The sequence below is a fragment of the Enhydra lutris genome, unplaced genomic scaffold (genome assembly GCF_002288905.1).
Source record: "Enhydra lutris kenyoni isolate GAN:26980312 unplaced genomic scaffold, ASM228890v2 scaffoldscaffold8, whole genome shotgun sequence".
Taxonomy (NCBI): domain Eukaryota; kingdom Metazoa; phylum Chordata; class Mammalia; order Carnivora; family Mustelidae; genus Enhydra; species Enhydra lutris.
In genome coordinates, this window is record NW_019154092.1 from 19,442,653 (window position 1) to 19,453,379 (window position 10,727).

General features: G+C 39.6%; 1 protein-coding gene across 1 annotated transcript in view; it reads left to right on the forward strand.

The window, feature by feature from the left end:
- LOC111142398 (tetratricopeptide repeat domain 39C) overlaps positions 1-5,818 on the forward strand; it is a 102,406-nt gene extending 96,588 nt beyond the window's left edge. Inside the window, exons 11-14 of the mRNA XM_022495458.1 lie at positions 1,831-1,928; positions 3,028-3,132; positions 4,604-4,642; positions 5,430-5,818. Coding sequence (XP_022351166.1) covers positions 1,831-1,928; positions 3,028-3,132; positions 4,604-4,642; positions 5,430-5,519 — 332 coding nt within the window. The 3' untranslated portion in view covers positions 5,520-5,818. The remainder of the gene's footprint in view (positions 1-1,830; positions 1,929-3,027; positions 3,133-4,603; positions 4,643-5,429) is intronic.
- The last annotated feature ends 4,909 nt before the right edge of the window (positions 5,819-10,727 follow it).

A 10,727-nucleotide genomic window follows, 5' to 3' on the forward strand; every position in this document is an offset into this window, starting at 1 on the left:
TACTGGGCTCTAGTCATACTTCTTAGTGTTCTTGAACACACCAGGCACATGCTGACCCTGGTGCCTTTGCACTTTCTCTTCTTTCTACCTGCAAATGTTCTTCTAAATATCCACATGGCTCCTTCACTCATTTCCTTCAGGTCTTTACTCAAATATCACCTTTACATTGAGGCTTAAATTGGTACTTTTCTGACACACATGCATACCTCCATCCCCCTTCCTGACTTAATTTTTTACCTCAGCACTGACACTTCTTCAACATATGTTTTGTTTGTTTGTTTGTTTTACCAGTTTGTCCTTTGTATCATCTAGCTTTTCCAGGAAATGTTAGTTTTTTAAGGGCAGGAATTGCTTCTAGTTTGTCACCGCTGTATTCCAAGCACCTAGAACTGCCTAGCACGTAGTAGATTTTCAGTAGATATTGAATGAGCACATGACCTGTGTTCCCGTTTCCTTGACACTGTTGCCTTAAAATCTTTTTTTAAAGTTTTGTTTAGAGGGGGTTGGGGCAGAGGGAGAGAGAATCTTAAGTGGGCTCTGTGCTGAGCACAGAGCCAGACATAGGGCTCCATCCCTTGAGCCTGAGATCGTGACCTGAGCTGAAACCAAGAGTCGGACGCTTAACTAACTGCACCGTCCAGGCGCTCCCCAAGGTCTTTTTTTTATGTGGAGGTATTCCCAGCCTAGCTTTTTGAGACAACTCCTGCTTCTGTAGGTTCAGAGTCTGTTGTTCACAGTTACCTTGTTGCTACTCTGCCAAACTCTTTCAATTACTTGTTCTGGAACTTTGAACATTTTGTGTGTATATAAATATACATGCATCTATACACACACATATTGTGCGGATACATATATGTACATATGTATGTGTATGTGTCTATAAAACCTTACCAAATCTCAGGGTCTCTGGTGGTCCGTAGAAACAACTACTTCCTTTCCTGCTCTGTTGGCTCCACTGTGTTTCTCACGTCCTTGGAAAACTCTCTGAACCTCCTCCCCCATGTGTGCATGTCCTGCCCAGGAGTTGGCAAGCTTCTTGAAGTGGGGGATCACATCCGAGCCCCCCTCTGTGGCCAGTGCAGGGCATCAGTACAGACATTCAGAGGTGCCCACTGTATGGCTTAGGACATTAATATGGAGGTGTTTTGAAGTATTTTTTAGAGTAGTTTTAGGTTCAGAGCAAAACTGAGCAGAAAAATGCATAGTTTCCATCTGTCACACCCCTCCCTGCCTGCTGTGCTCAGTCTCCCCGGCCGCCAGCATCCCCCACCCGGTCGCTGGATCGGTTACAGCGGTTACAGCGGGTGAGCCAACACTGACGTGTCATTAGGTGTGGTTTTCCACTGGGGCCATTCTTTGTTTGGTACATTCCATGTGATTTGACACATGTGTAATGACATGTATCCACTCTTATAGGTAGTATCATACCAAATAGTTTCACTGCTCTAAAAACCTTCTGTCCTCCATCTGTTCCTCCCCACCCTCACCCAGACCTCTGATCTTTTGTATTGCCTCCGTAATTTTGCCTTTTCCAGAATGTCATATAGTTGGAATCACATAGTACGTAACCTTTCCAGATTGGTTTCTTGTTCTTAGTAACAATAGGAGGTAATGTCGAATCTTCCTGTTGCTGTGACGTTTGATATCTTTGCTTTCATTTGAATAAGGTTATTCACAACCAGATGAGGAATAGGAGCCTTCTGAGCGCCAGTGGGTGGGATCATGAACTGTGACTTAGTCACTGAACAATGAAACACTTAACTCTTGGTGGTATTTAAGAGATTAAGAGACCGTATATGCTTCTTCTTGCTGTTTTCACTTCTCTTTAAGCTTGCCACACGGTGGATGATTCATCTGTCGTCGGATTAAAGTATTTGCTTCTTGGTGCCATACACAAATGTCTAGGAAACTCAGAAGATGCTGTTCAGGTAAACCATTCATGCTGCTGTCGCGTAGGAAAAAGCAAAATGAGAAATGTATTCAGCAGAACCAACCTCCCACTGCAGCCGGAGCTTTATCCACCACACTTATTCAGGTCATTGCAGATGCCAGAAGTTGACGGTGCATCCTAGTTCTTCATGTAACTCCAGATTCTTGGAATACTTTACAGACAGGCTTCTTTTCTGCCACTAGCTTTGTATTAAGATGACAGCCTCAGAGGAGAAGGAAATGAGGATGCAGACAGTTGTAAAGGGACAGAATGAAGCTTCACAGTTAGAGAAATAAAAAAATGATCAGGTGTGCCCCCGTGTTTACCTTTCTTGTCTCTGCAACGGCAGATGACGGACGCAGCCTTGGAGGTGAGGTCTGGAAGCGTGCTCGTTCTTTGGGGTACATGGTATATGAAAAAGAGCGATTCGTTATTTTCAAATATAGTTGGAAGGATTTTTCTGAGGTTTTTTTGTGGTTGGCTGTTTTGAAGTTTACCCCAGTGTTCTTTTGATTACTTATTGAAAGAGTTTATGTGCAGTAGTAGAGGCCTTTGACTTTTAAATCCTAGGGAGTTGATGCCCTTGTATTAAATTTTTAAATTTTACACTGTGGGGTCATCATAGTTATTATACAGCTCTGAATGGCCTGTTTTGGAAGGCAGCTATGCTCACCACTATACCACCAACGCTGAATGGCCTGTTTTGGATCACATGCTTAGGTATCAGCAAGATGCATACTAAGGGATGGTTCTTGGCTTGTGGGCTTTCTGTTTTCAGTACTAAAATGGTAGGTTCAGACTTGGAGATGCAGATAAAAATGTTTTTGCAGCACCGTCAGCAGAGGCTAGTGTATCAGCTGGAAAAACAAGCAACACAAGTTGGGCTGACTGCTGGGTGGCAGAGCCTTGGAGGTGTAAGCGAGGAGGGGACTTCTGAGAGACGGATGAGGAAGGATGGGAAGAAATAAGGATGCAAAGAAAAAAGAAAATCTGGTCTAGACTACAGAAATAAGAGAAATCCCCCTTTCTGCCTCCTGAAGATGTGATGAAACTTTAGGGAAATGAGTTAATTCTGATACCACTTGTATTACTTTTAGTTCTTCCAGCGAGCTGTTAAAGATGAGTTGTGTCGTCAGAATAACTTATACGTTCAGCCATATGCCTGCTATGAACTTGGCTGTCTTCTGCTAGACAAACCAGAGGTAAGATCTTACATAGTTGCTTAAGTGATGTTCCTCAGCCCCCCCAAGAATGTGCAACTGAGCAGGCACAAAGCATCCGTACTTCATTTCAAGTCGATTGAACATAGCGGGGTTGTTTTTGGTTTGGTTTTCCTTGATTTCATGTAGTATGAATCCAAGAAGCTACTAATCCTGTCTTACTGTGTTGAAGGAAATAACTTTTTTTTCTGGAATTAGAAGTATAAATGTAACTTTTTAATATATATATATATATTTTTTTAAAGATTTTATTTATTTGACAGAGAGAGAGAAATCACAAGCAGGCTCCCCGCTGAGCAGAGAGCCCGATGCGGGGCTCGATCCCAGGACCCTGAGATCATGACCTGAGCCGAAGGCAGAGGCTTTAACCCACTGAGCCACCCAGTTGCCCCTAAATGTAACTTTTTAGAGCCAAACTCATTTGAGGGGAAAGTCATTGCCTTTTTTAGGATGGTATGACGTGGTGTGGTGTGGCTTATACAGAAAAACTTGGAATTGCATTCTGGTTCCAGTTCTCTGTTTAACTCAGTGTGGGATGCTGGTTAACCTCATACCTTCCTCCTAATAATTAAAACAGGATAAAAAATACCTGCCATGCCAAGTTAATAGAGATTATAGTGAGATTAATGAGGATGATGTGATGATTGCTTCAAACATTTTTGGAATATCCTATAAATTTATGTTGACATTTACTTTGCATATTTAAGTACACTGGGGCAGTTTTGTTAAAAAAGAAAAAAAGCTACTGGATTTGCTTGATACTTTCTTTTAGAAGTTCAGTTACATAATACTAGCTTTATAAAATTCTAATTTTTATTAAGTTCAATTCCACTTTCAAATATATGGACTTCATAAAAGTTGAGCTACATCAATAGAAACATGATTCTAGCCTAACCCTTAAACAGGTACCCTAGCTCACCAAAGATAGACTTTTGATTGGAAGTCTTTTTATTTGAAATTCTCATTTTACCAAAATAGAAAAAGGTGTTTGGTGACTTCTGGTAGAAAAACCCAACACTATATTCTTTATTTTAAGAAAATTTGTACTCTTAAGGTAGCCTTAAGATACATACTTAAAATATGACAAGGCTGGTCTGTTTCTTGAAAACTAAAGTTGATGCCTTCAAAAGGAGACCTAACTTACTGAGGCCAAGTAAACTTTTTAATTGTCATCAATTGTAGGTTATTCAGTAAGATCTTAAGCTATAATAATTTTTCTAAGTTGTTCTCTCTTATAGAATAGTGAGGATTATGCATAATTACTTAACAGTGCCTTGATGAGAATTTATAAGCATCATTAAAGAAAAATGGAGTCATTAAACTTGAATGAGCAGCTGACTCACCTCTGTGTCTACTGAGAATTGTTTTAATTAACCTGTCCTCTTATAGCATTTTCTGCTTAAGTATGTATCAGTGTAGATATTAAGAGATAATGTTTTTCTTACATTCATAGACCGTAGCAAGAGGCAGAACTCTACTTCTTCAAGCAAAGGTAAAAATACTATACCTACTACCTCTTTCCAGGGCGCTTTTGCCCTCTATTGTGTCGTCTTGAGTCTGAATTCAAGAAGCTTTGTTAGATGATTGTTCTGATGGATATTTCTGGAAAGTAAAAGTAATAACTAATTGATTCAATGATCACTTGATTTTTTCTTTTAAGATTTATTTATTCTGGAGAGAGAGTGCAAGAGCATGGGAGAGAGAGTGGGAGGGAAGGGGCAGAAGGAGAGGAGAGAGAGAGAATTTAGAGCAGATTCCCTGCTGAATGTGAAGCTCAGAGCAGAACCTGATCTCACAACCCTGAGATCATGACCTGAACCAAAACCAATAGTCAGATACCCAACCGACTAAGCCACCCCGGCGCCCCATGATCACTTGATTTTTAAGTGAAATTTACCGGTCTCCTAAAAAACTCATGAAATTGCCCATCCTGCTTTATAAACACACTTCTTGTTTGAGTGGGAAAATAGCTTTCATTTTCATAACTACAGGCTTGAGTGAAGAATTTCTAACAGCAACTTGATTGAGCACGATTTAAGACTACCGTTTCAGGGATAATATGAAGAAAAATTTCCAGAGACGGCATTAATGACATTCCCCTGGATGTTAAACATGATCCCAAAGTTTGAGGTTTTGGGGAATAACAAAGTCGACTGGATGGGAAGACGTTGGTAGGAGTTTTAGGGGTTTTACGTTGGGATGCACCAAGCCATGTGGTCTGCAGTATTTCAGAAAGCTTAGCTAAGAGAGTCCATAAACCTCTTTTTTTGGTCCTACAGGAGGATTTCTCTGGCTACGACTTTGAAAACAGATTGCATGTCCGCATCCATGCTGCTCTGGCCTCTCTGAGGGAATTGGTGCCTCAGTGACGACACGGGGTTCCTGCTCTGTCCCTCCCCACCAGGTTCTGCACTTTAAAATAAAAGCAAGAGGACACAGCTCTTCCGAAGACCGGCTTTTCTTCTGAAAACCGTCTGTGCCAGGGACACACTTTCCTAGTTAGGCTGACATATTCAAGATCTCCTCTTTTAAACATATAGCTAAGAAATAATGATAATGATGATCCTAGTAATTATAACTAACCACCTGGGGAGAGGGCTAAGTGACCTTGTTCATACATTTTAGTTTTGTGATTTATTATTTTTAAAATAAAATCAAACTAAATATTCAACCTGTGATCTTCTAGGAACGCCTACCTTAAGCACACATCTGACTGGGTACGCTAGGAGGTACCTGTAAAATTATCAACAATATTATGACATAGCGTTTATATTGTGTTTTGAAAAAAAAAAAAAATAAAAGTGCTTTCTAGTGTTTTACTTTATCCTCTAACCTGTGAGTAGCACAGCACAACACAGATACTCTTATCCCCACTGTCTAGACAATGAAACTCAGGCACAAAAAGGCGAATTGACTTGTCCCATTTGATGATTCCTGTTAGCAGTGGAGCGATGACTAGAACGCAGATCTCCTGATCACAGATAGAATATTTTTGTTTAAAAAATGTTAATAACCCAGAATTTTGTTTCCTTATTAAAACACAAATGCTCTTCAGCTGACATTGTGTCATCAAAAAATGCTTTTCTTCAGATTGTCTACAAAATGTTTCAGAGTAATGAACACTTTTTTTTTCCTTTGAAAGCCAACCAGGTAGGCCTAATAGATAGTTTTACAACCAAAAGTAGAACTATTTTGCTAGTGTATAGCTAGTCTATACTATAGCTATAGTATATACTATAGCTATAGTGTATAGCTAGTCTATAGCTATAGAAAGCCTAGTCTATAGGCTAGATAAATAATACCTACATTTTAGGAGTTTCCTTTTCTTTGTGGTAAATTGTCTGATTACCAGCTTTTGGAAGTCTTTTAACAAATTTCTCGAAAAGGTTATTCTTGAGTGAACGTAGGGGTTTTTTGCCTCAGAATATTTGCTGGTGAAGGATTTGCTGGGCTATCTGTTGCCAGGGTTTAATCATTTTCTCCTCAGCTCAGGTTATTCTGTATAAGGAGTCCAGAGTTAATTTTTAATCCTTCATCGCTAATTTTTTATTGTCATTTAATTTACCTCTTTGTCCAGTACTACACACCTGTGGTTTGGAAGAGTCTAAATACCTCAGCCATTTAAGAATTTCTGCCATAGTTGTGTGACTAACATGGCTCAGGCTTAAGGTTAGACTTTTTAAAATTTATATTGAGTTTCAGAGTATCATCTTGGGGTGTCATTTACATATCCTTTTAGCTGAAGCATGTTCTCCTATGACCTTAATACTTTAATATTTCTTTTCCAAATAAAACATAGGAGGAGCAGCTAGAATATTGACAGCTTTAATCTATTTAATCTGGTTTTGAGGGAATGATAATTTCCTTGAAAGAATTAATTACTCCTCACTGACTTTGACTAAACTATATTCATGATTCCTTACATCCAAAATGTTTATTCACATTGACTTTCTTTCTGGTGTGAATCCTGCATGGATTTTTGATACTAGCCAGAGAGAAAAGATTGCTATCTTACATTCAGTGAATGAGTCGATCCAGAAGCCATGTGGATGCTTTCTGAAGAGAAAAATTGGTGTTAAAAATATTGGATACCTAATCTCATCAAGGCTTAAGGGAAGAAGGTTATGAATTGGTAAAATATGGCTCTTGGCCATTTTGTTCTCTTAGGCTATAGCATATGAGGCAAATTTCCCAGTTATGATTGTAGGGCATTCTGAATCAGGAAGGTCTTGGTTCAGTTCGTACTTAGTTGAATTTTCAGTTCAAATATTGTTTGAACTATTATTTACTGCTCAAAGATTACATAAAGCCCTGTACTTTAAAATAAAAAGTGATTCCTATCCTAATTGCTGTAGAAATGTGTTTGTATCTCTCCAGAAAGATTGCAGGATTTCAAATAACCAGTTCACTGAATAGACAACTTTACCATGTCCCTTTAATAGAGAGTAGGTTTGATTATAAACTGATCTTGCATTTGGTACAGGACAGCCCCTGTGGTTTATGCGTGTTAGCAGGGTGGTAGGGTATGGAGATGGGGTAGATGATGATTCTGAAGTCTCCAAAATAACCAAACCACAGTGCAGGCGTACGGTACCATTAGATTGACGGAAATCTGAGTACACTTTGGAGTTGAGTAATTTATGACCTTTTTCTGGCCTGCGTGCCATGAGTTATCCAACCAGTGAACTGTGATCTGCTTGGAAACTGAGCTTGGTGTCAACTGCTCTTTACCCCTCGTGGATGAAGAAAATAATCCTATATCCCGAACGGTTTGCATCTGCATGTGGTTTGTCAGCATCACGCACTCCTTCCCCATTCTCTTCCACAGATCTTCTGAGTGTCTAATGTATTTTTGTATTAGATTTTGCCAATGGTGGAAGACATCTCTAATGTATATTTATGAACTCTGGACACATTTATGATCTGACGCACTTTGGAGGCATGGTCTAATAATGTAATGTCTGTACCTTTGTGGTTAGATTATTTAAGATTTTTTAAAATTAGGTTAGGTGTCTTTTGATTTTAGCACATGATAGCTAAGTATATGACCAAGTGAAGAAGTATTTCAGATGTCACAGAAAAGTAGGAATTTATTGTTGCGTATAGTACAAGTCGATTATTTATGGAATTTGCACTTTTAAACTTCTGCTAACTAAAAGGACAGTGCCTATCTGATTTCTGAAATACACACACGTGTGTATTTCTTTGCTGTATAACTTTCTTAGTCGATTGCTTCCTTAAGCAAACGGTGGTGGCAAGTATACAAATATGGCTTTGCACCTATGAAGATACACATTCACAGTCATGATGTATTGTTTGGTATTTCTTACATTCTTAAGAATCCTTTTGGTGGTATATTTTGTAGATAAAAAATGGTTAAGCTCAGATCATCCTAAGACACCTAGTAGAGGAAGGAGACTTAGAAGCTAGGAGACTTAGAAGCTAGGAAAAGGACAGCAGGGTGTGGGGTGGGTGCAGGAGAATGGAAAGTCGGTCCACAGAAGATGTGCCCCTTCTTCAGTGAAGTGTAAATCACCCAGTGCTCATTGTACTTGGGTTTCTTGTGAAAACTAGTCAGGGGTTTGAGTTGTAGCTCCTAGTTGCCGGGGAATATTATAACCTGGGTGAGCTCACTTTCTCCAAACATAGGCCAGTGGTTTATAAATTCTAGTTTTATACATTAACCGTCTTTTGAGAATCTGATTCTGTAGGTGCTAGTTGAGGCTTAGGAAGGCATTTTTAGCAAGCTCCTAAAAATGATCCTAATTCAGGTGGCGTAAATTAGAGAAACACTGCCCTACGTTACCTTTCGTTAAGTGTTTTGTAAAGCTGAGAGAGGAGACCGACACAAACAGAATTCTATAACAAGGCTGTGTTCATAGAGTGTATTATCATGGGGCCACTGAGGAAATGCTTCTAATTAACTGGCTTTCTAAAGTAGGATATTCCTGAACTGAGTTTTATTTATTTTTTCAAGATTTTATTTATTCATTTGAGAGAGCACAAACAGGGGGAAAGGGAGGAAGAAGCAGACACCCTGCTGAGCTGGGAACCCGAGGTGGGGCTGGATCCCAGGAACTGGAAATTATGACCTGCGTTGAAGGCAGATGCTTAACCACCTGAGCCATGAACCACCCAGGCTCCCTGCCAGCTGAGATTTAAAGAAGGATGTAGTCAGGTAAAAATGGACTAAATGAGATTTGAATTATGCAGAGGCCCCACCAAGAACCTTGAGCTTCTGTAAAGTAAGGGTGGGGAGCAGGGAGCAATGGAAAACAAAGTAGATTTGCTTTTTGCCTTTAGATCCTTAGTGACAGGATGGGAAGACAAGAAGATTGTAAAACCAGATGAAATCATTAGTTCTAGAAATCAAAGCAGCAAATGGCGGTTTGAAAATTTTTGGTTAAATGTTTTCACTGTAAAAATTTGCATTTTAGAGGGACTTGGACAAAACAGTTATTGAAGGACTGTGGAAAGAGTAAGGGCTTGACGTGAGTCTCAGATATTCTGCACAGTACTTAACACCTGTGTGTCCAAGATGGCCTGTCAAGGTTCGGCTACATAAGCATAAATGTCTCAATTCCCGAAGACACCATAAATGGGGTTTGTACTTAGGGGGTTTTAGTAGGTCATTTTCTATCTTTGATGGTTAAATATATTGTGAACCATCAGAAATCATGACCGCTTCATTTCACTTTTCTCTACCAAAGTGGGGCTGGAGGGTAGTGATGGACAAAAAAAATGTCTGCAGACCTGTCATCACACTCAAAGTCTAAAATTAGCTTTTCTCCTTTTAAAATATAATCTTCATGAGAAGAGGGAGCCCGCCACATAAGGGGCATTCAGCAATAATTATATGGATGAATTAATATCTGTAGGAAGTGCTCTGTGCAGCATAGGTATAGACCAGAGTCTCAGCATTACCTCTTTTATTTTAAAGAGCTCTGGAAGCCTTAACTCTTTGAGTTAAAAAAAAAAAAAAAAAGGTTTTATCTGATGGATGCTCTGAAGATATTATTTCATGGTTGATTTCCAGCAGTTCTTGTTTTTTAAATATATGAAAATGGATTACAATGAAGCCTGTTTGGAATTTGGTCTTAATGGTTATGATGGAGGTTAAGGCTCGGTACAAACCTGGGAGCCAGAATGGTGAGTGAACAGGTTTTTGAAAGGACGCAGCCTTCCCTGTCCTTGTTCTGCACAGCCGCCGGCGGCTGCCAGGGCGGTTGTGGGAGGATGGGTTGTGCGAGGATGGGTTGTGCCTCAGGTATTGCAAGACCGTAATTAAGAAAAACTGGAATCTTAAGGGTTAATACCAAGTTCTCTCCACAGGGGATTGTCTCAAGAGGGAAAGTACTGTGTTGAGGGAAATTATTCGTTCTCTTATAGTAGTAACTATAAAGAGAACTTTATAGTAGTTATGTATAACGTGACAAATTAGTCTTCGGAAAGGTGACTGAGAAGAGTTAACAGGTGAGGTGGGGGAGTGGTGTGAAGAGGCGCGGTGGTGACGGCGAGAACTGCCATAAATCTATTTCTCTTTCCTTCTACAACAGCTCTTTTTTTTTTTTTTTTTT